Source organism: Trichosurus vulpecula, chromosome 9 (assembly GCF_011100635.1).
Source record: "Trichosurus vulpecula isolate mTriVul1 chromosome 9, mTriVul1.pri, whole genome shotgun sequence".
In the NCBI taxonomy this organism is placed as follows: Eukaryota; Metazoa; Chordata; class Mammalia; order Diprotodontia; family Phalangeridae; genus Trichosurus; species Trichosurus vulpecula.
Window position 1 is genome coordinate 188,847,245 of NC_050581.1, and position 26,901 is coordinate 188,874,145.

A 26,901-nucleotide genomic window follows, 5' to 3' on the forward strand; every position below is an offset into this window, starting at 1 on the left:
GTTAAACAAAATTTTTCTCAAATTTGATCTGCCAAAAGCAGGTCTACAGGGATCGCCAAATACCTACCAGTTCACAAACTGTGATTCATGACTTAAACCAGAACTGGTGAGAATACCCAAGTTCTTGTCCATGGTGAAATTTATGCAAGTGATTTTTAGAACAGCCTGACTTTTCTTTGAATTAAAAAATTAAAAATTTACATTAACCTTACTCGGCAAATTACATTGTGATTCTTAACAATAATGAATATTGCAGCTTAAGCATTAAAATTTTGCCACTGGGAAAAGTAGATTTTTCTTAACACATTTATTTTTTGCAACTTCATTTTTGAATCAGATGGGCCCCAAGATCACCTGTGTCTGACATGAGGGAAGGCAAGAGGAAGGATTTCATTAACTGATACTGGACAGGTATTACCTGTCTAACATAAAAATTAGAGTTCATCATGATCATAGAATGGTCTGTATGTACAGATTTCAAGAACTTCACTTTTGGTGATTTCATTCATTTTAACAGCGCCCATAACAAAGAGCTAATTATGTATATACACTGACCGAGCCACATATTTCTAATCTAAACCTAAGGCACCAAATAGCTCATGGTCAAAACCTAATCCCTACCTTTCATGATCCTCTAGAAAAATGACCAAGTTGGCTGTCCCCAAGCCCTTTCGTTCCTTCCTTCAGGAAGTCTATGTTTGGATGGAGCATCTCTCTGCTTTTATACCCAAGATGGCTCTGCTTAAATCTGACTTATCTGAAACACAAGGTCTTTTGTAGTTCTGCTTGGAAATGGACCATGCAATATAAAAATTCCATTGAAAATTCATAAAACAGCTTTAAAACAAGATTTGGAGCGGAATTATCTGAGATTCCATCAACCTCTGAATAAGACCAAATAATACTATTGACTTAAAACAAACTCACACAGAAGGCTTGGAGATCTAAGGGAAATACTCCATGAGGAAAACAACTCTCTTGAAACCTAACCCACTTTCATCCCAGCTTTTGCAGCAAACGTCTTTTATCAGAAGTTATGAAATCCACAATGACCGCGGTCTCCAATGAAGGACACTGATTTGTCTTCCTAATAACTGCTGTGACTAATAAGAAGCGCGCACACGAGTTAGCAGAATTCCTGCAGGATCCAAGCCCCGGACCGTCCCCACACACCCCTGATGAGTGGAAGCACTTACTGCAGACAGCCCACCTTCACCGCAACAGGGACGCGAGGAAGCTGCGTGGCCCACTTCAGGGTCACGTCTTGGTAAATGTGCAGCATGTTATTGTGGTTCCCAATCAGGGTGTTGACCGCTCCTTCTGACACTGTTGGTAGAAGACAGAAAAGCAGAGTTCTGAGGAAAAAAGAAAGACAGGCCACCCGCCAGTCCTGCAGGTCAGAGGGCAAGGTAGGGAGGTGCGGAGGACAGGAGGCTGTAGGCCCACGTCCAGCACTGCCCTCCGAGGCTGAGAGCCAACACCTGTAACCGAGGGGAACCCAGCTCACGTCTCCGAGCCGTCCTGAGGGTCAAAGGAGAGAGCGTGTGCGCCAAGGCCCTCTATCGATCACAGCCCTCACGATGAATGCGATCACATTTCTCACAAGTCTCCGCCCCCCGGGAGCATTTACACAGCATTTTAACGTCTGCAGAGCATTTTACCAAGATGATCTCATTTGATCCTCAAAACAGCCCGGGGGACAGGGCAGGGGTGCTATTATTATCCTCATTGTACACATGAGGAAACTGAGGTAAACAGGGTTAAATGACTTGCCCAGGGTCACACAGCTAGCAGGTGTCTGAGGCTGGATTGGAACTCAGGTCCTCCTGACTCCAGCCCCAGTGCTCTGTGCGCTATGGTGCCACCCAGCTACCATCTAGTTCCTTGGCCTCTCCAGGCCTCACTTTTCCCACCTGCAAAATGAGGACAGTGATTCCTACTTTCCCAATGTTACTGTGAGGAAAGTATTTTGTGAACCTTAAAAATGCTATGCAAATGTGAGTTGTTATTTGTGACATAGATCGGCCTATTTTTTCCATCTCAAGGCCCCAAGAACTGGCACAGCACTTGCCGTTGCTCCTAGCCCAGCATCCACAGTCAGGTGGGCCACAGGGACCCCCCCTGCCCGCCTGTGGGGACTGCTGGCCTTCCTGGTCATCTGGCAATGCTCCAGGAGCAATGACTTCCCAGTCCTGGCTGGGGGCAGGACCCAGAGCCGAGCAGCACAGGGATCCACTCTGCCTGAGGGCACCTGCTCCTAGACGATGCTCTCGTAATGGCTTCTCCTATGGAAAGCTGCATGCCCACCAAAGGCTAATTTTTAAATCATTTTATACAAAGGAAAATGGCAGGAGGCAGCATCTGAGCTGCGCTCTAAATCAAATTTCTTCTTAAATTTAAAAGGCTAAAATTTCCATTTGTGTTCTGATAGAGTCTTGAAGGAGAAAAGTTTATTACTCTATTTAAAGAAAATAGTCTCAGCACATTGACACCTTCACACACGCACGCACACACACGCACATGTGCACACATACACACACACACATCTTTTCTGAAACCCACCTGAGGAATATGGGAGGAAACAGCTGGGGTTGCAGTCCAGTTTCTTCATGAATCGAATCTGTCCATTGTCCTTAAGGCAAAAGAAGTTTCTCTCCCCGAGCACAAACACAGAGGAGGCCAACTGATTAAAGGAGACAATGCAGATGTCCAGCGCTTGCTCACCGATGTTTAAAGTCCAATCCACCTTCGAAGAAACAATGAACATGAGTTAGTACAACAGAGGCAGCGCTGTCCACACCAGAAAGTACATTTGGGCAGAGCAAACTCAAGGCTGGCCCATGGCCCACGGGCCTCTGCACATCATTCTCTGCGATCACAGACCATTTTCAGACCTGGCCTTGTCATGATGTCGTGCTTTCGGAGCCTGCCACGGCGCTGCTTCCTAGGTGAAAGTGGGCAGGACTAAAATCCACACAGAACAGCTGTGTGAAGTCCAAAAGTGCCCACTCTGAGCGCTGAGGGGCAGAGGCCCACGGCCACAGCCCCCAAGCCTCCCATGCCAGGCCCGGGACAGTGAACTGAAGCTGCCCCTGTGACTCTTGGAGATCAAGCTGGAGGGCAGGGGGGCCTTCCAGACTAAATGCCAAGCTCAGGAAAGCCCCAGTGACATGCCAAGAGCCAACCTGGGGGCAGCCAGACGGAACTGCCATGGCCAGGGCTCTGACAGCCACACACCCCACCACCCCTCCACTGTCTAGGCCTCCCCAAGCATCCCTGAGGGCCAAGGCGGTTGTAAGGGCCTCGGTGGAGGGGCTTCTCTGTGGAGCTGCACCCCAGGTTTGAAGAGTCAAGGCATTGTCTCCTTCACCTTCACGAAAACTAACTGGCCAATCCTCAGAGTGCTAATAAAAACTGACCCAGTGATTCCCCTTTGATCTGATTGTCTGGAAGCTTCCTCTAAAACCTTTCTATCACAAGAGAGACAGGGTGACAGAGCAGATAAAGTGCTGGGCTTGGAGTCAGGAGATCTGGGTTCAAATCCCACCTGAGCAAGCCCCACCCCTCAGAGCCTCATCTCCTCAATGGTAAATGAGCATAAAGACACGTCACAGAGTGAAGAAAGCACTCCCTAAACTTCACAGTGCCACAGAAACGCTTATTGTGTCAATTATTAATTATGGAAGCATCATGCCATTTCTAGTTGTCTGGCCCGCCATGGAGGAGTAAGTCCTTCATTTTCTTGGTGACTCTGATGTGACCAGGCCCTTCCAATATGAGCACGATGCTCTTGGCACCACAGACCAGTGGAAGTGGTCCTCCTCCATTCTGAGAAAGGGCCTGGGGCCAGAGGGTCCTCCCAGGAGTCACAGAATGGAGCCCAGCCAATGGGCCCAGACATCGATGACTGTGCAGTCGTTGGCTCCAAGCTCTAGGCCAGGGAACAAATCCTGTAGCTTAGGACATCATCGAAGGAAGAAGAGCATTTCTTTACCATTTCTTCATTCACACTGACATGTCTTAATTGGTCCAGATAAAAGGCGCCCAGCACTTTCTTTGGTAAAATGCTTTACTGCTCAGTGATGGAGATCCTCAAGTCTAACCTGAATTCCTCAGGATAAGATTTAATCCAATTTCCTGGTCCCCACTGAAGGTTCTCCAGGATAAGTAATTCCAATTCTTCTGATTTTTTTCCTCATAGGTCATATTTTCTAATCCTGTAATTGCTTCCACGGCCTTATTTGGAGCCCTCCAAGCTTTCTTTAGGATGGCAGTCATGTGGTGCGTGGGAAAGAACACTGCCCTCCCAACCGCCAAAATCACTCCAGCAGCAGCACTTGGTGCAAAGGACTGGGCCCAACAGTTACCCAACTGATTAACCAACAACTGGGGAGTAACCTAACAGGCTGCCCACAAGCCTAATGGAACACTGTTGTACATTAAGAAACCGCAACCCTGAGGAATTCAGAGAAACCCAAGAAGACCAATATGAACTGATGCAGACTAAAGTAAGCAGAACCAGGGAACACCAGGCATAATTACTCCCCTGTAGACTCTGCCCCTCTCTAATCCATACTCCCCACAAATACCAAGATTTTCTTAAAGCTCAGGTTGGACCATGACATCCTACTCCAATGAGACCTGCCTGCACTAAGTAGGATACAGAGAGGGATGGAAATGCCATCTCCATGATGGAGGGAAATCCCAAGAGAGGAAACTCCTTCTGCTAAGGCAGGTCTGCCCCTCCTCAGCATCTCACATCTGAAAGGGTGGTTTGGAGCCCCAAGAGGCCAAGGGTCTCACCCTGGGTAGGAAAGCCAGTATGTGTCATCAGAATAACTGGGGTCAAATAGAAATTCTTCTCTGGGGCATCTAAAACCCCTTCTTGACGTCACCCTCCCTCACTCATGCTACAGCCCACCAACCTGGCTTTCCTATCATCGTTTACATACAACCCACATCTTTGCCTCCCTGCCTTTGTTCAGACCTCACGTGTCCATAAAAGCTGAGCATAAATGCCACCTCCTCAACCTACACAAAGCCCATGATGCGTAGCCAGCAGCACCAATGCTTCATGCACCTTCGTGCATGTTGTGTACATGCTGTTGTTGCCCCGTGGAACGTAAGCAGTTTGTGCCTCCTTTCTGTCTCAGGGTCTGGCACAGTGCCTGGTACACAACAGGTGCCTAATGGATGCCTGATGATTAACTATTTACTGCATGTATTGTGCATCAGTCAACAATAAGCAGAACGCCATTCCAGTACCTCACTGATAAAGGTTCCCCATCAAACAGAGGGTTGTGCTTACCACCAGCCTTTTTCCAGAGCCAAGCTTTTGCTGTTCCGTGTCTTGTCTTTTATCTGCATCGGTTGCAAAGGCAAGTACTTGGTACCTGATGGAAAGAGAGAGACAAAAATGCATCTGAGCTCCCGGCTGCAGACGGATGGGAGCCAGGCACCGCATGCAGGGTGCTTCTGAAAGGACAGTCAAAATGGAATTTGCACTGAATTTTATTAGGCCATGAGACTAAAATGCCAAAAACCATATTAAGAAACTAAAATCCTACATCAAAACTATGAAAACAGGGGAAAGAGTTTGACCCTGAACTGCCTGTGAATCATGGTCAGGGTTTTCACTGGGAAGTGGTAAAATTTTATGCTAGAAGTTGTAACATTTCATATTCTAGGTGCTAACATGCATCCCGAGACTAAATCAAGTAGCTGGAGCAAGGCTTAGTCAGTCATCAGTGAGTCGACAAGCATTTATTAGGCGCTTTCTGTGTGCTGGGCACTCATGCTGAGGATACTCCCCACCCCATCCTCAAGAAGCTTACAGACTAACGGGGAGCAGGGTGGATGACATCTTGAGGGTCAGGGAAGAGCCTGGAGCAGGATGGATATGGCAGCCTGGGCACTTTCCTTAATGCAGAGGTTCTAGGAGGAATGGACCAATCCACAGAGGTGGCTCTCACAACTGCCTATGTGATCCTGACCAAGTCACAGCTCCTCTGAGGCTGTTTCCTCGTTTATAAGAGGAGGGGATTGGACTGGATGACCTCGCTAAGCGCTTCCAGACCTAGAACTGGGATCCAATGAGCTGATCCTTCTCCTTCACCAAGTATGTTGGGCTCATACCAATCTTGGAATAATTTCATTTATGGGAGATGGGGAGGGATTGTTTAATTTGATAACTATTCATTTGAGCTGCACATTTTGGTTGTATGGGCATCATTACCTACTGGGTTGGCATAATGCCCACCTTGTTCCACCAGAATTAAGGAGCAAAAGTACAGCTTTTGGAGCTACTTTCTCTCCCATCACTTCCCCAAAACATTAGGCTAAGAGAACAATCAAATCGGGCCTGATTATGGATCAGTCAGTGTTCTCCAACGCTCCGATTCCCATTTTTTCAAACACAAGGAGGAAAGAGAAGTGGCATACCGTTTGTGAGCCCTGCTGGCCAATTTCCAGCAGGCCCACGCTGGTGTCTTTAAGTCCCACGACAAATGCTGCGTGACATAACAAGATCTACATGGCAAGAGTCAGCATCACACCTAGAGCTCCCCGTCCACATCCGCACGCCAGCCTGGTTTACCTGTGGCCTATCCACAGCTCCCCGGGCTAACGGGCCATTCCACACGGAGGGCATCCATAAGACCAGGAAGGAAGCCTTGGAGGCATCCCAGAATGCTCAGGAAAGGTTCAACGATGCCCCCATAAGGGGCCTGAATGAGCGTACAGCGGGCTGCCCAAGCCGCCACCACCACTATCCTTCCGGTGCCGTGGGCTAACGCCTCCCTCCATCTTCCAGGAAAGCCTTAATTTCAGGCCCAGGAGATGAGACAGAGTCCACAAGCCCCTTGTGAAAATCCATTCTTTACTTGAAAGCACATCCTCGCTCCCCACAATCTTACATGGGCCTCAAAAACGGCAAAGGCCCCACAACTGCTGACTGTGCAGGCCACATTTCCCAGCCTGCACCTGCCACATCACATCGACACCCTTCTTTCAGGCCATCATCCTTGCCTCCACCTGCCTCCGGGTGCCCAGGTACTGTGCATGAGCTTCTGCCTAATGCTGGCCCCTGCCCATCCCTCCACCTTCCCTTGATAGGATGCCTGCAGAAACCACCTGGCTTGATTGTCTCTGGATCCCCAGCACTTAGCAGCACCGGACCCAGCACACAGGTAAGCATTTAGTAAATGCCTTCTTCATCTCTCTTAAGAGAAACAGTACAGGGGCAGCTACATGGCACAGCAAGTAGAATACCATCCCTGGAGTCAGGAGGACCTGAGTTCAAATCCAGCCTCAGACAGTTAACACACTTACTAGCTGTGTGACTTTGGGCAAGTCATTTAACCCCAATTGCCTTGCCTTCCCCACTCCAAAAAAGAAAAGAGAAACAGTGTGGGCTGTAGGACTGGAAGAGAGGGGCAGGCCAGACTGCTCCTAACTTCTCTAGCCTCACCCACTTCTCCCAATGTTTCATCGCCAGCCAGCCTAAAGCGAAGGCACTTTTCTTCATGACAGTCTTGGGCTGCGCTGACGGGGCCCATGGTCTAGAACAAATGAGTATGTGACAATCCCCGCGGGCTCTGGCCTAGATGGACAGTATCTCAAATATTATTTCAGCTCTGGGCACCACAAGTTCAGACGTGTATGAAAAAGCTGAACAGCACATGAGGAGAGCAGGAAGGGATGTCTATGCTGCAGGAGAACGAACTGAAGAAACGGCAGATATCTGACCTGGAGGAAAAAAGACTTAGCAGGGACCAGACAGCTGCTTTCAGGGATGTGAGGGGCTGCCACACCTCCCAAGTCACACTTGCTCTACTGGGCCCAGAGGGCACAACCAGGTAGAGCTGAAAGAGGCAGGTTTAGGCTTCATGTATAACGATCCTCTCTAATACTCTGGGCTGCTTCAAGAAGTTGGGGACGTCTTCAGGATGACCACTTGATGGGCACTGGGTATGTTACAAAGGGACACATTGGACCTGACAGCCTCCGAGGTGCCTTCCAACTTAGAAATTCTGTCAGTTTAACTCTAAACCTATCATGGGGGGTGCTAGGACTAACAAACAGTTTTCTGAAAATTAAAAGTTCTTTGGGCTTTTAGAAACTCTCTGTGTAAACACCAAGAGTTATTATTTCAATTGAGTTAAGCCCCTAAAGTGGCCTCATCAAATCCAAACTCCAGTCGGAGCCAGAGCCAAAAGACAGTCCTGCTTTCCAAACCCAGATCGATTTCTCTTCCTGGAAGATAAATCAGAAGAGGATTTTATAGCTTAACTATAACAAACAGTAAATTTAGATGATGACAAATTGACAATAGCATCTCTTTTGCAATTCTTGCTGTCTGACCTCTTTTTGACTATGACTAATAACACACATAAAAATCTATGTCTAATTTTATATTTAAAAACAACTCCAAGAGAGCTTGGGAATTCAGATGCTAGGAAAAGTAACTAAATCTTTTCTTTTCCCCTTACCACTCAAAAGTATTCAGGGATGAGAGCTGAAGACCCTAATTCCCTCATGGAGACAGCTGAAGGAATAACGAGGCCCAGTGGGGGATTGCTCATGAAGGAGCTCTGCACATGCTTTGTGGGGAAGGGTCCCACCAACCACAAACACAGTCATGGCGAGGACGAACGGCAGCGCTTTCTGACAAGCCAACCACAAATGCCTGGGACCAGGGGAGTTGTGGGAATCCGACGCCAAAAGTGGCCCTGTAATTTAGAGCTCCCCAATGTCACAGCATAAAAACCACATGTCAGGACTGAGGTGCCACAGAATTCGAAAGAATGAAAGCCCAAAGCATTTCTTCTCCAATGTAAGTTCCCTGTCGCTCCATTGTACAAAGATATGGAGAAGACTTTGGGCCTCGATTCCAAAAATGGAAAGTGTCATGAGATAAGCAGGCAATCTGTACGCACGGAATTGGTATTTTCAGTTCAACTAATACTAATAACATAATTATGAGCACGTAACTTCCTAGCTGAAACTTACAGACAGTCTTTCACAGAGATTTCTGTAACAAAAAGTTCTTTTTGGTTTACATGCCCATAGGTCACAACCAAGATGGCGGCTTCCACTCACCACTGCCTCAATTTCCTGCAGGCACCATTTCCACACTGCTTCTGGATAGCCTTACTTCAGCAGAGAGGCAAACGTGATGTGGGAAGAAGTGTCTGGATTTGTCATCAGAGGACCTGGGTTCATATCCCACCTTTACTACTTACTCATTGAAGCAACCTGGGCCTTAATTTTGTCACTTTTAAAATAAGAGGAACAGCCAGGAGGGAACGTCGGAGCTCCCTCCCCACTCTGAACCTACGATCCTATGACTTTACTACATCTGTGTCCTCATCTACAAGGGTGCTCCCTGCAGAGGCACAGATCCCGGAGCTCATATGGAAAAAAACAGACTGCTTAAATCAAGTCACTGCTTTATAAAACCCAGAGCTGACTTTGACCAAGCCAAGCATCACACTGCTAAATAGGCTTGCCAAAGCAACATAACGAATACCGACTGAAGGGCCCCTTCTGGTTTGGACACCGTGTTAGATGCAGCAGAGGGTCTCAGAGGAGTGTAGAAGATGGTCCCTGCCCTCAGGGGGCTTAAAGTCCTGTGGGGAAGGCAGGCCATTCCTTATAAAGTCCTACAGAGTTCAGAATGAGCATTCTGTACCACATACCAGAAGTTCATGCATACACACACAGATCTGTTCACGTTGCTGTTCAGTCATTTTCAGCCATGTCTGACTCTTCATGACCCATGTGGAGTTTTCTGGCAAAGATACTGGAGTGGTTTGCCATTTATTTCTGTGTGTGTGTGTGTGTGTGTGTGTGTGTGCACACGCGCGTGTGTGTGTGTGCATACATACAGTTTGGACATATGTGTATATATCTATACCATATAGACATACTTATGTGTATATATGTATACCTCCCAATACACAAATATACGTACCCCTCCTAATCTCGGCTCTGAATTCCAATCCCATACCACCAGTTGTCTGCCAGACATGTCCCCCTAAATGCCCCACCAGCATCTCAAACAACTTTTTAAAAACCCAGCTTATTATCTACGGGCCCCTGCTATTCAACCAAATCTCCCCATTTCTGTTGAGATAACTCTTAGTGATTCTGCCTCTGCGTGACCCACATCTGTCCCTTCATCTCCACCCACAAAGCTCCTATCCTCACTCACCCTACATCACCTCTCACCTGGACCAATATAATAACTTGGTTATCATAGGTTAATCCTACTTGATCTCTCTGAGTGCCGTTTCTCTACTCTCTGACGCACACAACTGTAATTCCTCTGCTCAAGAATCTTCCTAAGGTCTCTAGGATAGATGAGTCTTGGCTTTATAGCCTCCACTCCCAATGTTACTCCCACCTACCCTTCTAGGCTGATTTCATCTCGCTCCCCTTCACACACAACATGGCACAGCCCAACCCACTTACTGCCCTGAGTCCAACTCTCCATTTCCCCTTCTCCCACCATTGTGCCAAGTTCAGCTCAGGGGCCCTCTCCTATACAAAGTTCTTCCTGATCCTTCCATTTATCTTGTGTTTATTTTCTTACCTGTGTGAATATTATATGTCTCTAATTACACGGAAGCCCCCTGAGGACAAGGAATGCTTTTACTGCTGTCTCTCCACAATATTTATACATAAAAGGTGCTTAATAAATGCTGAATGGATTGGACAGGTCTGGATGATGAACTATATAGCAACCAGCTGAGGAATATAGCTGTTACCTCAAAGGAAATGGGAACTAAGTGGAATCTTTGGGCAGGAGCTTAGTAGGCTAAAAGTGGTGTTTGTCCAAGGGGCTGACCAGATGGCAGAGAGATTGGAGGGCACAAGGTTGAGAGGCAGGGATGCCAGTTAGGAGGCATGAGGGGATGGGAGCATTAACCCAGCTGGCAGCAGTAGGAATGGAAAGCAAAAGATGGATGCAGAAGCCAATTCCAAAGCAGGACTTATCAGAGCCAAGCAGCAAAGACAGAGGAGCCAAAGTGACCTCCAGGTATGAAGGCTGACAAGAGCAGCAATGCATTGCACAGAAATGATGCAGCAAAGCAGATGAGCTGAGTTCTTGGATCTCTGTTCCCAGGCCAGCTCCGTGGTACCAAGAACCAAGTCCCTTCTGAGGCACATCAGCATCTCAACTATAAAATTATAGGAAGTAAATTCACCAGAAATAGCCTCAATGGTAGGCAGTCAAGGCTGTAACCTTCTGCTTGGTGTGACTGTGCATCACAGGAAGCCCAAAAGGAGGGAGTCCCCAAACCCTCCAAAGCTCAGCATTACATGCTCCTGACACTCATTTTCTTCACCCATCCAGCGAAGGGGCTGCATAAGGTGACCAAGCTGCCTTCCCATTCTAAAAAAAAGCCCACAGCGATCAGATATCACCCCCAACATGCCCAGCTCCCCAAACAACCCCACAATTCCCACAGAAATTTTGCATTTGGCATCTTATAGCAGCAATGGAATAGGAAATTTTTTTTAAATGAATATCGGGAAATTATAATCCCAATGACCTGGACTGCCCCGTGTTCTGAATAATCAGCAAACCAGAGGGAGCCTAGAGGACCAACACTGCATTTTTTGTGCTTTTTTACTCACTAAGGAACTGCGTCAATAGTGACCATGAAGTAAGCTTAGTGTTTTAAACATTAAAGCCCGTACACAAAAGCGCATGAAATTACAATCTGCACCCAGCCCTGAAGCCCTCAGGTTTTTTATCATTTCCTAATAATCTATCTCCCATGCATTTTTGCCAAGTCCACCCAATGGAGAAAATGTACCTTTTTCTCATCCTAGAAGGAGATGAATTGAGTGGAATGGAATGTTGGCGAGGCCAGGCCCCAAGAACAGTGGGGGCTTCGGCGAGATTAAACCCACACGTTAAGGAAACTAACACATTACTTCTTCATCCAATCACTTCTGGAACTACCACCAGTTAATTCCAACACACATATTTCAAAGCAGAAGTAATGGAGTCTTCGGGCCTTTCTATTGTTACTGGGGGTGGGGGGGCAGCCCTGCCAAGACAGGCACTTGGCACGGAGAAATTCCAACCCTGTGCGAGGAGTGAAAAGCAGGGCTGGCCGGCCGGCCATGCTTGGCTCTCCAGCAGGCATGGGCCAGGTGGATGGCTATTTCCCTCAAAGTGACCATCTTTATGCTGATAACCAGCCATCACCAACCCACAGCCAAGGTCAGAGTATCGTGTGACCTTGCCACACACATTGTCAGATCTGTGTGACCTGGGGAGGGAAGGTATAGACGTGCCACTTTTTGCCCCTAAATGTTCTGAAACTTCAGGAATTTGTACATTAGACTTGGGTTGTCATTTGTAGGGGCTAGAGGCAGCTGAACTAAGCTGGCCCAGCCGCTGCTCCTCCTGAGCCAACGCCAAGACCAGGAACCTGATGCACTTCTCAGAAGAGTCCCAAATGGGTGTCCATGGGGAACGCTGAGGCAGTGACTGCACCTCCCACCCTCCACATTCAAAAACACTACGTTTTTAGCAGAGATGGGGGAGGGGCATGGCTTTTTATTTACCTCCATGAATTTTTGTCTTCCCTTCCTCGTCTTTTTTCATGGAGAACCACTGACCCTCTTGTTTGCTGAAGTATTCAGTACCTCTAGCTAGGAAAAAAGTTTTCTCAGACAAAATGCACTAAAAGAAGTCCTGCCCCCTTGGGGCATGGAACCCTTTACCAGCAACATGAGGCCTTGGTTTGCCTTCACTCGAGCAGCAGCGTCTACACCAGACCCAACTCCTCCAATTCTTTCTTCCTCTGCCTATAAACACAGGCGATGCTGAGTCTTCAAAACATGTGACATTTCTCATAATCACCCATCTGAGCTCCTAATTAACACCTAAGTGCATAAACCTGGAAGCACTTCCAGAGACTTCCAAAGGGCACTTACTTGTAACTCTCAACCTGGCGGCAGGAAGAGACGGTAATGAAGGAATCTGTACGGGAGCTGTAAGTGAGAGGGCCAGGCAGAAGGAAACCAGGGAGAAACCGCCCAAAAGCATAGCTCTCCTGCTCAAACAGCATGAGCATCCCATCCATGGACTGGATACAAATCAAATCTCGACCTGAAGGAACAGGAGATAAACAAAACAAGTTATTGCCGAGTCATTCAATTCTGCACATTTATTAGGCACCTGTTGTGTGCAGGGTCCTGGGAAGGAGAAAAGAAAGATGAAAATGACAAAGACCCCTGCCCTCCAACTCCTCCCAGTCCACCAGGGAGATATGTCATGCCAACCAGTCTGTTAAGAAGCAGGAGCAAAAACTCTAGAAATACTTGACGGGACAGAGAAGAGGATCAGCCAGGGCATCAGGGACATCTATCAGACGCACTTATTCCAAGCGGCAGCAGTCAGGAGGGAGTGCAGGCCAGGTGTGGGAAGGCATGGATGCACAGAGGCAGGGGACAGCATATGTCACCTTTAGGCCAGAGAGGAACACCCAGTTTGGCTGAAACACAGATGTCGTGAAGGGGGGAGTATGAAATAAGGCTACAGAGGCAGGCTGTGGGGGGCCCTAAATGCCCCCCAGGGCAGAGGCATTTTATCCTAAAGGCAAGACAGAGCCATTGAGGGTCTCAGAGCAGAAGAAGGAAGAGGTGGGAGCCACGTTTGATTCTGGCAGCCGTGTGGAAGACAGGAAACATATCTCAGTTAGAAGGCGGGGCACTAGTCCAGACAGAAGGTGATGAGCCCTCTGGGCAGGTGGAAGCCACGGGACTAGAGAGAAGGGGGAGATGTGAGGAAGTGAGAACTGACAGGAATGATAACCAATCAGACAGAGAGAACAGGGAAGAGGAAAGAGACAAAGGTGACTGAGAATTTCTAAACCTAAGTAACTGAGGAAATGAAGGTGCCAAATCCATAACAGAATATTTATACTCCAAGGGCAAAAGAAAAACTCAAGTTTAAGTTTTCGATTCTAGGGATTCCACATTTACAAGGTGATCAGAATCCTGTCAGAACATACCTATTTTTTCAATTTTTCTATTAGTCAGAGAGTGGTTTTCATCTATAAAAAGTGGCATTTATTATAATTCAGTCTTAGCCAAAATCCCTTGGTTAAAAGCTGCTCCTGTGGTCAAAGCAAAATTCTTCCTATAAGATGCCTTTTCTCCCCTAAATAAACAAGGCAAATTCTCCCAAGTTTGTCCAGGGCTTCCACCTGGTAACTAAAACAGCTCGGTTATTAATTGAAACATACCCAATAAAAAAAGCCCACAAAGAGCCTACTGCGTGTGAGGCGCTGGGCTTAGCGCCTCATGTAAAGAGTGATTCTCCCCCCGAAAAACAACAGGAATAAGGCCGAAGGCATCTGGGGGCAGATGGGGAGGGGAGGGGAGGGGCTGAGAAGTCCAAATGGCCGCGCACAGCACAAACATGAGCATGGCCACCTGGCTAAGTTGTTATTGGCAGGAGGAAAGACTTGAGGGGGAAGATGGGTCAATGTGGGATTGACTTCCATTTCTGACACTGTGAGGCCTTGGACAGGTCAGTGAAATGAGGACTGCAATCCTGGTGCTCTGAGGAAGGCATGACACAAACCTGGCACACAGTAAGTGCCTAATAGATGCTTTTTATTATTATTCAAAGCATAACGTGCTGTGTGAACTTCAGTTATTCCTTTGTTTTTTCAAACTGGTCCTTGCACCCTCTTCTAGGACAGAGAAACTGAGGCCAGAAATACTACACAGACTTGGCCTCACTTCCATTTTACGGTCCTGTTCATTCTGAGGCGAAAGATCAGAGATTCTGATGGCCCACGGAAGCCTCTCTCCAGCAATGTAATCAAACAATCAACAAGCATTTATTAAGCCACTAGCAGGTACGAGACACTGGGCTGGGCCGTGGGGACATGAGGCCTGCCCCCTAGGATCTCATGGCCTGTGACTCGGGAGCTGCCTTGGAGACAGTCCCCTGAACCACAGAGATGTGGCCCAGCCTGTGAGGGTCATGCCCAAAAGTCTGCCCATCAGCCTATCAGAGAGAAATAAAACAAGGACACGGTGCCCACCTTAATACAGACCCTGTTCTTATCTTTTCTTGTATACACAGCTGGGACTTTTTTTAAACCATGGCAAACTACCTGAGTCTCTCCTTGCTGCATCTGTTAAGTTGACTTCTAGGATGGAAAAGAGAAGAAACAGAAAACATTCTCCCAGCCAACAGGTTAATCAGTCTTGAAAGGCTTTGGAAATGGTTCTGTTTAAACGTGTCTTCAAAAATGAACAGATGAAAGGACTTTATGGCATGGTGTCACTTCCCCAACAGAGAAGAAGCAGGTGGCTGGAGCTCGCACTGGCCTCCTGCTCTCCCAGGACAGGCCCCTGAACATGTGGATTTTGCAGGTGCTGGTTTAAGTGTTCTCACTCCCACAATCAGCTCATTTCACCAGATGACTGTGTCAAATTCCTCCCCCTCTTTGGGAGATAACTAACAAAAGGGAAGGCTCCAAACAACAGCAAAGAGCCACAGCATCGACGGCAACACTCTTCGTGGCAGCGAGGAGCTGGAATGCCCATTGGTCTGGGAATGGCAAAAGGCACTCTGGTGTCTGAATGTGAGGGGACCTCATTGTGCTGTAAGAAAGGATGAGTGTGAGGAATACAGGCAAGGAGAGGAAGACCTGCGTGATCTGATGCAGAGTGAAGACTGCAGAACCAAGAAAACAATCTACCAGCATAAATGGGAAGAACCATCAAACAACCTAATTTAATTATGGGGAGAAACAATGCACTTTTAGTGGGGAGGAGTAGGCATTTGCTGTGAATCACCTGGTGTTCTTACCTATGGCAGATTCCTGGGCAATCTTTAGGTCTATTAAAAGCCTGTGGGTACAGGTGCTCAGAGGGTTCAGGTTGCCCCATCAGTGATTAAGAAGCAAAAATAGCACAGAGAAGGCCTGAATGCCTTTGGCTTGGGTCCAGCAGTGACTACGCTGGGTACCAATCCAATCCCCTAGAGCAATTCTGTCATCTTAGAGCATGGGTGATGAAGCTCGAGCAGACACAGAGGTCTCAGGAACCAAGTACTAATCTTAATGCAACAATCAATCAACCAGCATTTGTTAAGCTCCTCTTTTGTGCCCAGCCTTGTGCCAGGAATCCCAGACAAACAGTCAACAGTGCCGACCCTCAAGGAGCTTATGTACTACTAAAGACAAATTAGACACAAAGAAACTACAAGACAATTCAGCGGCTGGTGGACTTGGGAAAGACTTGAGGCCAGGCCCAAGCTGAGCTTTGCCGTGATCTAGGGATTCTTGGAGACGAGCAGAGGCAGATTCTAGGGGCAAGTTTTGTGGCATGCGAAGGACGGTGTTTAATAAGCCAGAAAAATGATGGCCTGGGACAGAACAAATGGATTCCCAACTAGAATGGGGGGTGTGGGTGTACAGGTCTGCGTCCCTAAGGAAACCCACCTAGAACACTTAGTGATTAAGAGACGAGAGCACAGAGAGGCTCAACAGAAAGTCTCCATGTCATGGAAGTCGGGAGAAAAGAGAGAAGCAGGAGGGGAAGGCTTCACAGAACCCACCTAGGACGTGGTCCCGCATACGCAGCCCACGATGTTTTGTAACAACAGCACTTTAGGTGGTTTCTTCACAATAACCCGGTAAGTATCACGACCGCCAGGGGATGGATGAGAGAACAACAGTTCTGAGTAACTGATTCATCGGAGGTTGCACAAGGTAGGGCAGGGGCTCAAGCCTGGGTCTTGGACACCCCAGACCGCACTCCCGCCGCCGTAGGTGCTCTTAACAGAAGGCCAAGCTAAGCCAAGGCCTTTGAGGAGAAGGAATAAGGCCACCAAAGCTGCTGGATGGAGAACACGGAGCAGGATGCTGCGGTGGGGACAGGAGGTTCAAGAAGGGAAACGGGCATGAGAAAGCACGGGGAAGACGCAACTCTGGCAGGAGGGAGGACGCATACCCGACTGCACCTCAAAATGGCACCTAAGTGATGTCAGCAAAGGGAGGAGTGAAGAGAGAAGCGAAGAACCTGGGTCCCTATTCAAAGGGTGGGCATCTTCCTCTAACATTTACGTAGCACTTAAGCTGTGCCAGGCCCTGTGCTAATGTCGCATCTGATCCTCACGACAGCTGTGAGAGGTGGGTGTGGTGATTATCCCCATTTTACAGAGGAGGAAACTACCTCTGTGTCTCTAAATAATGGCTAGAAGGCATGGGTAAGGATTGAGCCCCACAAGACTGCAGGAAACTGGGAATCAAGAGCTTTCATTTTGAAAAGCAGGGGAAAATAAGGGGGAAAAGAGTTCAGATCAATCTGCTTGATAAAACACCTACTATGTGCCTGCCATTGTACTAAAAGCTGGAAATACAAAGAAAGGCAAAAACAGATCTCTTACTCTCAGACAACTTATAATCTAACGTGGGAGATGACATGTAAACAACTATGCAGAAAAGAGACAAATACAGGATAAACCGGAAAGAGTCCCAGAAGGGAAAATAAACTGCTAAGTCCCGTTTCCTGGTCCATATAAAAAGAAAACTTAAACTTAACGTATGTGCTCCATAGAAACCAAGTTTCTGATAATGTTGTATGAACAAGTTCCCACCATAAATGTTTGCTTCGATCTTGGCACAGCAATGATGCACAGGGTTGCTGTGCCATGTTTTGTTCTGTTCTGCTTGTGGGGAGGAGGAGGCGTCAGGAACTCTATTACGCATTTAGTAAAAATTACAAGTGAAAAATTCAAACGTGATTCATTACGGTTCAACATGTAATTGTCAAATTGCAAACTTGGTCCTTCTCCAGCTTTGAAAAAACACACGGGCAACAGCTGGATGCTGTCTATAGGGAAGAGAGGAACTTTGTAAGGCTCCAGAAGCATTCTGTTCAATTTTCTCTCAGAAAATTCACAATATTCTATCATTTAGCTTGGCTGTGATCTTAACCTGAAAATGCATCATGTTTGCTATGATTAAGAGTGTAAGAATCGATGTGATGGAAATCTGACACATAATGTCAGAAGAACCTCTGACCCTTACAGGATCTGGCAGAAAAATGACACACTGTCTCTTTTCATTATTAGCTAGTATGTTTGTCTGAGCAAGGTTTTTAACAACTAGTAATCTCCAAACAACTCCATGAGGTAGATGTGATTGAGTTCAACAAACACGTATTAAGTACCTACTATGTGCAGGCTAGTACATCCTAGTGACAGGAACCCATACTGCCTTTTCTCCCACTGCCCTTGAGCTTCATGCCACCTCTGTGATGCCCGTGCTCACAAAGTGGCTTCCATTTTGAGCTTGTCAAATGAATGTGTCTTAGAAGGAGGCAGGGCAGCTCAACGCAATAGAAGCCTGAAGCCCTCTCCCAGCCACTAGCTTCAAGACTCCTTTGGACCTGTGGGAGATTCTCGGGAAGAGCAGTGAACTAGGAATGTTCCGATCTGTCTAACCATTTTGTCTGAAAGCAATGTTTATTCACATTTTATTATACTTATGAAGCAAAATATACTATCAAAGGATTTGTCTCAAACATTACCCCTAAATTCCTGGTGAACTTACCACATATCACGCACTTCTTCACCACCACAAGGATTCATGATTCGGTCGGTGTCCCCTCCACTGACACAAATAGCACCCTCTCTACCTTAGGAGAGGGTCTTTGAGAGTTTGCTGGGAGCTGCATGCCATTCCCAGCTGGAGGAGAGAGGCCCCTCCAAATTCAGCTCCGCTCAGACCCGCGGGCTTGTCAGGACCAGCGAGGGCTTGGGTTCTGAGGCCATGGATAGAGCATGCTGATGTTGTCCCGAACAGCACTTAAGCTGCCCACAGAGCTGATCGGCCCAACCCCTCTCCTTTAACAAATGAGAAATGGGTACGCAGGAAGATTAAATGGCTTCCCCAAAGCAGACAGCAAGTCGGTGGCAGCGTCAGGACTACTGCTGTTCAGAAGGACATTCCAAGAAGAGCAATGCTCCTAGCATGACAAGCATGCCGGGCCCTAAAGAAGCACAGGAAAAGATGCTGGATGGTGTTAAGCCAAACTTCTGTCAAACCAGAAAAAAACTAAATGGATTCCATTAGTCTTCCTTAGTGGATGATCCAGACATAGAAAGACAAATCTGTGTCACCCAGCAGGGAGAGTATTTGCTTTGAATTTCTCTCTTCTCCCCTCAAAGGCAAAAGTTCTGAAGTGATGAGTCTGTTATGAAAACCAAGAGCCTTACATAAGCCCAATTATGATAAAAGGCAATATGCAATCAATGGTCAAAGAGCCTAAAGAAAGACATGAGAAGGCTGCAAATGAGGAGCCCACTTGTACTCCCTCTTGGTTTTGTGCATCTGTTCCTCATTTGCATTTATGAGAATTCTACATACAGATAAAGGCCGAATGGACCCCTGGGCTATATATTCAGGTTCCAAGAAATACAGCTTTATCTCATATGTTAGCAACCTCTTTAACAGACCTGAAATCCACAGAATATGGGAGAGATAAATGGCAAGAAATAGTGATCCTCAGGTAACCAAAGAAATGAACATCAAATTCAGGTTGTGACAAACCTCGCTCAGGCCAGGCCATCCATGGGAGAGAGAGAGAGAGTGGCTCTCACTCCATCCACAGCCCGTACGGTTTTTAAAAGAAAAACCCAAGTGAATTAAGGGCAACTCTTAACTTTGGATTTCCTAAACTTCCAGTTCGCATGGCCCCCTTTAATGGAATTTGCCGCCCATTGAACTTCCTTGGATTCTCTTAAAGGAAAAAGCAAAAGTATCACAGCTTTAATTCTTTTTTTTAAATCGTAAAAACAAAGGAGTATTGTTGTTTAACTAATGGGCTGGTTAGGCCTCTCCTGGAAAAAATTGCAAAGGAGTCTTACAAATGTAGTGACCTATAAATGAAAATTAAAGCCCTCTAAAATCCTGCTTGGGGCTGGATAACAGTAAATACTGAGATGCATTAAAGACATCAATCGCCTTGAAAATAAGACCCCCATAACAAGCTTTGTGAAGACGTGTCTTGGTAGAGTTCAAGTTTGATCCCTGGACATGTGTAGGCTACAGAGGAGAAGACCAGGAGGACATGAGAGGCTGCCCCATGAAGGAGCAATTTTCCACCCCAGAGGGCAGATGTTGCCTTTAGGCTCCATGTCACAAAGTGGAATGGGCTGTCCCAAGAGAGGGTGGGACCTCCTCCTAGGTTGCTACCATGTGGTGACTAGAGGAGTCCCCTCGTCAGGTGTGTTGAAGAGGAGGTTCTTTGCACGCATGCCTTAGAAGAAACAGCTTCTCACGACTCTTTCAACTCTCCAACTCCATGATCCTGCACAGTTCCATGAACGTCAAAATGTTTTAAAGATGCTGCCACGTCCAGAACTTTAAAAGACAAATGATATCATGGAAGTTCTCAGAACAATTTGGTTCCATAAGAAGCACCCAAAAAGAGGTCTCAAAGTTATCCGAGTGCTTATTACCCCAGAATGGGTCAGTCAAAAAGACAAGGACACCCATTAGTCACTGAGCATCCTAGACGGGGAGACAAGATCCCTGGCCTCAAGAAGAATCTAATCTAATGGAGGCAACAGGGTAAACACATGAAAAACAGCAAAAAGCCAGAAATAAAGAGAAACGAATACTTACCTCTCCACCAGCAGCTCCATAAGTGCTAAGGGAGGGGCTGAAGAAGCACAGTCAGCACAAAGATCTGGGCAAAGATCTGGGCAAGATCTGCCCCAGTGGCAGAACCCAACCCATTGAAGGTCTTCGATCTTTAGGGGAAGAATCACTGTACTCTGGAATAGGCCTGGGGAGGAACACCAGACCCTGATGCTCTCCTATCCTCCAGGATTCATGGGTACTAGAACCTATCAGTTCTGTAAGGCAGCCCAGTGGAGCTGGACGAGAGTCACAAGGACCTGAATTTGCCGAGAACCTCTGACACTTCCCAGTGGTGCGCTCCCAGACGAACCACCTAGCCCAGTGAAAAAATGATGACGGTACCTTAGCTGTGCTGTTGATCAGATCACACAACATACATAAAATGGTTCAGCAAACACACCACAGAAAGGTCAGTTGTGACCATCCATTAAATATTCATTTTTAACACAGCCAAGCCTATGCCCAAAGAAGAGTTATAGGTGGCCAGGGAGTGGAAGCATCCCTGGACTCTACATGTGCCACACCTCACAGGCTTCAGATGAGTCCATAAAGCAAGAAAAAAATTGTATATATGCATATGCATGTGTGATATGTGTATATGTATGCATTTATGTATGTATTTGTGTATTCCTTTCTAAAAACAGGAAAAAAAGAATCCAAATCCTCATTAGTCTAGGGAGGAAGACAAGCAACTTATTAAAAATGCCTACATGGAACTAGTAAAAGAGGATCTTTTCAGTCCAGGCTGATGGAATCAGAAAGTAGAGAAAAGGCTCCCTCTGCTGGCTGGAAATGAGGAAAGCACACATTGCATTAGGAGATAGAGTCCTGTTACTGATTTTTCCATATTTTAGGCTTACACATGTAACATGACTATATTTTTAGCCAAACAACAGGACACATGTGATAGTAACATTCCTTTGGGAAAGCCTAAGGACTCAGGGCTGGGTTCCAGGCCTTCAATTTATGAACATTCACTGCCCTCCTTGTTTGGAATTCAATACCTCCCAGGGGTGATGGTGATGGAGATGGGGATGATGATGGGGATGGGGATAATGGTGGTGGTGATGGCGACGGTGACAGTGTTGATGATGGTGGTGGTGGTGATGTGGATGTGGATGGGGATGGGGATGGTGACGGTGACAGTATTGATGGTGGTGGTGATGATGATGATGATGATGGTGGGGATGGGGATGATGATGATGATGATGGTGATGGTGGTGGTGGTGGTGATGATGATGATAATGGTGATGATGATGATGATGGGGATGATGATGATGATAACATAGTGCACCATGCTAGGCATGGTGCAAAGCACTTTAGAAATATTCTCTCCTTCATTATCTCCCTACCACCCACAGTTTCCCTCTCCACCTTACCCTTGGCCTCCATATACATGTGGAATTCCCTCCAATCACCCAGGCTGCCCAGTTTATGTATCTCCTCCACTCCCATAGGCTGTACTTTCACTCCATATCTGCCACCCCCAAGGATATCTCTCCCCTATCCAAACTATGCTACCCAAAGTTTCCCAAACACTGTTCTAAACCACAGGTCCATCTATTTCTTGCCCTTAAGACAGCTGCAGACTCTTCTTCTGCGTGGCATCAGAAGCCCTTCCAACCTGTCTTACCAGGCTCATCTCACATTACTCCTGCATACACTTCATGTTCTCTCCCACACATCTCCATCTCGATGGCTTAGCTCAGGTATACTCAGTGCCTAAGATCTCCCCCTCCCTGTCTCATCTCCACTTCTCTTCAAAGTTCAGCTCCAATGCACCCATTACACAAAGCCTTTCTTGATAACCGCTTAATTCAGTCCTACACACATGCGCACACACACACATTGTATTTACTTTGTGTATATTTTGGATGATATATGTGTGTGTGTGTCCTTTTATAAGCTCCTTAAAGGCAGGAACTGCTTTTATCCTTTTTGTGTTTCTATTACAATGCCTTACACAAAGTAGGGACTTATTAAGTGCCTTGAACTGCATAGAAATTAAATGGAGCCCAATCTTTCAATCCTGATCAAAGTTTGACCCAACATGTGTCCTGTCACAAATTATGTAATGACATGATTTCCTCTAGTGAGGGATGAGGAGAGAAGATGCTTTTGTTTCTAGTTCTTAGAATGGTCTTGCAGAATTAAGTAAAGAATAGAAGAATTAAGTAACTTGAAAGAATCCACTTTAGCAGACACTGCTTAATATAAAAGACTTGATGCACTTGTGTTACTAACTTTCTTGGGACAGCTGCTCTTGGTTCAAAGGTCATATTTCTCTCCAACTAGATTATGAGCTTCATAAGGGAAGAATGAAGTCTTCTATCGCCCCAAAATAGGTGGTCAGTATCTGCCTGATCAGGTCACTCCTTAGCTCAAAATCTCCAGTGGATACTTACTACATGAAGTTAAATTTCCTTGCTGGGCCTTCAAAGCTAGCCAAAGCGTGGTGCCATCCTCCCTGTCCAGAAATACTGCCTGTATTATCTCTCCAGACAGTCTCTGCTCCAACAGAACTAGGCTACTCATGGCTTCCATACATGCTCCACACTCTCCCACCTCCCTGACTCTTCTCACACAGCTTCATTTGCCTGAGATGACATCCCCTCAGCTCAGCCTCTCTACCTCTTGAATTTCTACACATGCTTTAGAAGTACCTTCCCCAGGAAACTTGCAGGGTCAGCCCCCTCAGCAGTCCTGACTCCATTCCACAAAGCACCTTACTTCTACCTCCTGCATTGTGTTGTACTCTCATTGTTTAAGTACATGACATGTGCCTGTACTAGACCCCAACTTCAAGGACAGAAGGGACCAGGCCTTATCTAATCTTTCACCTCCCCTAGCACCCAGCCCCATGCTCTGCACGCAGAACGTGTTTAAGAAACTGTATGTTTAACAAACGTGGGGGCTTTTCCTAATTTTATTATTTTCCTTTGTAACACCATCACAAGGCTGCAGAACACTTGGGCTCTCACTGAGCAGTTTGACCTAATTGTCAATAAGGAATTCACCGGAGGATCAGTGTGATGAGCCAGGCCTGGGAAGCCTCTAGTCAGCTCTTTCATTGTATCTGCCTCATGGAGACTTTCTAAAATGAAGACCTTTTAGTCACTGGCCAACGCTGGCCACACACCCCAGATTTTCTGGGGCAGTCCCCAAGCTGGATTCTGTTATATAGTGGCGGCTCAAGGGCACGGCAGATAGAGTGCTGTAACTGGGCTCAGGAAGACCTGAGTTCAAATCCTGGGTCTGGCACTGCCCAGCTGTGGAACCCTGGCCAAGCCGATTGACTCCCCTCAGCCTCAGTCTCCCCATCTGTAAAACAAGGAAAATGAGGTCATTTCCTTGAAAGGCTTTGCAAACCTCGAAACGCTGTGAATGTCGGCTGACGTCAGGATGATGCTTGGTTGAGAGTCAGGGCAATGCCATGGATCCTGGCAGGTGCTGCCAGGAACGGGGTGGATGGGGAGGAGGCAGGTGCAAGCCACGTTATACAAGTGCTATGGGCAGGACCCGGCAGGCGGCTGGAAGGGAGAGGCGAGGGGCCAGGAGAGTCAGAGCCACCTGAATGCGGTACCTTGAGAGAACCATGAAATCGGAAGGAAAAGCAGATTTAGGGGAAAGAGACCGAGGTCGGTTTGGGACATGGAGAATTGGAGATACTAGTCCATCCAGGCGGAGCTATCTTGTGGACACCTCTAGACAGCGGCATGATTCTCAGGAGAGAGAGTTCGGGACAGGAGATAGGACACATCTGAGGGATGCACAGAAAGGTGAGTCTGCCGGGGATCATCCACATCGAGGAGTCCAGGAGAGGGTGAGGAGCCAACAAAGAAGACCAACCAAGGCAGGGCTGGGACCATCTCTCTAAGAAAATGGAGGAGCAGCATGGAAATCAGAGAAAGAAAAGAGGAAGTAGGTGGGGACAGCCCACAGTGTCAAAGCTGCCCCAGGAAGGTAAGGGCTGGAAAAGGCCATCGACTCTCGGAATCAGGACACCTCTTGTGACTGCAGAAGCCAATGGCCAGCTGTCTGACGAAAACTGATTGGCCAACCAGGTAAAGGTTTTGTTTCCCAACAGGGACTTTGGAGAAAGCAGTTTGGTTGGATGGTGGATGCTGAAGAACAAATGGAAGGCACTGACTATGGATGAAAATCAGGAGGAGGGAGGAAGGGGAAGAATTGGTGGTGGGCAACGTTTTCAAAAAGTTAAACAATGAAGGTCAGGAGAGGAAGGGCAGCGAGAGGGCACAGTGGATCTCTACCCAGCCTGGAACTAGGAAGCCCTGGGTTCAAATCTGTCCTTAGAACACTGATTGTGTGACTCTGGGCAATTCATTTAGCCCTGTCTGCCTCAGTTTCCTCATCTGTAAAATGAGCTGGAAAAGAAAATGGCAAACCCCTCCAGTATCTTTGCCATGAAAACCCCAAATGGGATCACGAAGAGTCAAACACAACTGAAATGACTCAACAACAAGAGAACTGGGCCCATCAAGAGTGACGGGCATAAGGGTCACAGGCTGGTGTTTTCAGGCTTTGGGATAGAGGCATGAGCATTTTTGTAGGATCACACAGAGAAAGCAACAGTAAGGAATGGATTAAAGATGAATCAGAGAAAGAGAGAAGACAACTCCTAGAACAAAGACCGGGAAGAGACAGGGGAAACGGCATCTGTGATTTTAGTGAATAATAGATACTCCTTCATCTGTGATCAGAAGGAAATGAAGGGATGGGTGATGTGAGAAGGGCTGAGGGATGGATGAAGGGAGCTGGAGTCCACTGCAGATGTCCTAAAGCATCTCTGGGACAGACAAGGCTCAGATCATCTGCAACAAGGATGTGGGGAGGGGGCTCAGACGGAAAAGGGAGGAGAGGGAACTTCCTTGCACAGAACCAAAATTTTCAAGTGAAAGTGGTCTGGAGCCTAAATAATTCAGATAGCCAACTTTCCATTTCACTCTGGATACACACATACATAACCCAAGGATTTTTCAATATGCACACAAGAATCTCTTCAATCATCTCTTTAGTTTCAAGAGGCCAATCCATTTTGTCAAAGGAAAGCAAATGACCACTTAAGCCAAGACCTTAAATCTGACTCAATCGTAACAGAACCTACTGCTTTTTAATGTACCACTTATGAAGCCCCTAAAATAGGCATTATCATGGAAAGGCCACCATAAAACTGACTGTTAAAATGATAACTTTTTAAAACTCACAAAAGGTAACCCAACACGGCTTTCAAAGAAAATCTGTGGAGACCCCAGTATTCTCTGAGGTTCATAATGTAATCTCAGCTCAAGCTTGCCATTGGCTCAGAGAACAATTTGCTCCTTGGAGCCACTTTAAGATCCTTGGTAGATGGGCCAAACATGCTGGGTCTGCTCAAGACAAGGTCCTTCCAGACTTGAATTGGGTGAACATGCTCTCCCAAGATCTCAGGGATGAGGACAATGAGCACTTTACAGGATGGATTCCCACCATGACCCGGTGAGTTTTGTGCTACAGAGATTACTTAAGTCTAGCTCAGAGCTGAGAAAACAGAGGTTTGGGGCATGTCAACAACTCGTCCAAAGCCACCCACAAAGTGAGTGGCAGAACTCTTTCAAACACATCATGGAGCCTCGGACCACAGAAGTGCCAGAAAATGTGTATTTTCAGATCCCAAATTAAAAAGGGACCATTTTGCTGGGTGAAGCCAAGATGGCAGCTGGAAAGCAGAGACTTGCGTGAGCTCCCCCGCAGGTCCCTCTAAACACCTATAAAAAATGGCTCTGAACAAATTCTAGAACTGCAGAACCCACAAAATAGCAGAGGGAAGCAGGGCTCCAGCCCAGGAGAGCCCGGATGGTCACAGGGTAAGATCTATGGCACGGAACTGGCAGCAGAGCAGAGCCCAGCATGAGCTGCGCCTGGACCCACCAGACCAGGAGCTGGGCGGAACAGGCCCCAGCACCCTGAATCAGTGAGCTGTGGCAGTTATCGGACTTCTCAACCCCCAAACACCAAAGACAACAGAGAAGGTTAGTGGGAAAAACTGCGGGGGACAGAGTTAAAGGAGTTCGTGGTTCAGCCACTGCCCCAGGGACAGCAGAGGTGGTGCAGCTCTGAGGACTACAGCTGCAGTTGCTTCCAGCCCCAGGCCCACCTGGTGCAAGGAATTAAGTGGCAGATCTAAGCAGAAGTGCAGAGCCAGCTC

At 47.1% G+C, this 26,901-nt stretch overlaps 1 protein-coding gene across 2 annotated transcripts in view; it reads right to left on the bottom strand.

The window, feature by feature from the left end:
• BBS9 (Bardet-Biedl syndrome 9) overlaps positions 1 to 26,901 on the bottom strand; it is a 357,944-nt gene that overhangs the window by 256,846 nt on the left and 74,197 nt on the right. For both annotated transcript variants that reach the window (XM_036738870.1, XM_036738869.1), the window contains exons 6-9: positions 12,958 to 13,132; positions 5,309 to 5,393; positions 2,563 to 2,746; positions 1,197 to 1,326 (exon numbers count right to left, since the gene is read on the bottom strand). In XM_036738870.1, the coding sequence (XP_036594765.1) occupies positions 1,197 to 1,326; positions 2,563 to 2,746; positions 5,309 to 5,393; positions 12,958 to 13,132 (574 nt within the window). The remainder of the gene's footprint in view (positions 1 to 1,196; positions 1,327 to 2,562; positions 2,747 to 5,308; positions 5,394 to 12,957; positions 13,133 to 26,901) is intronic.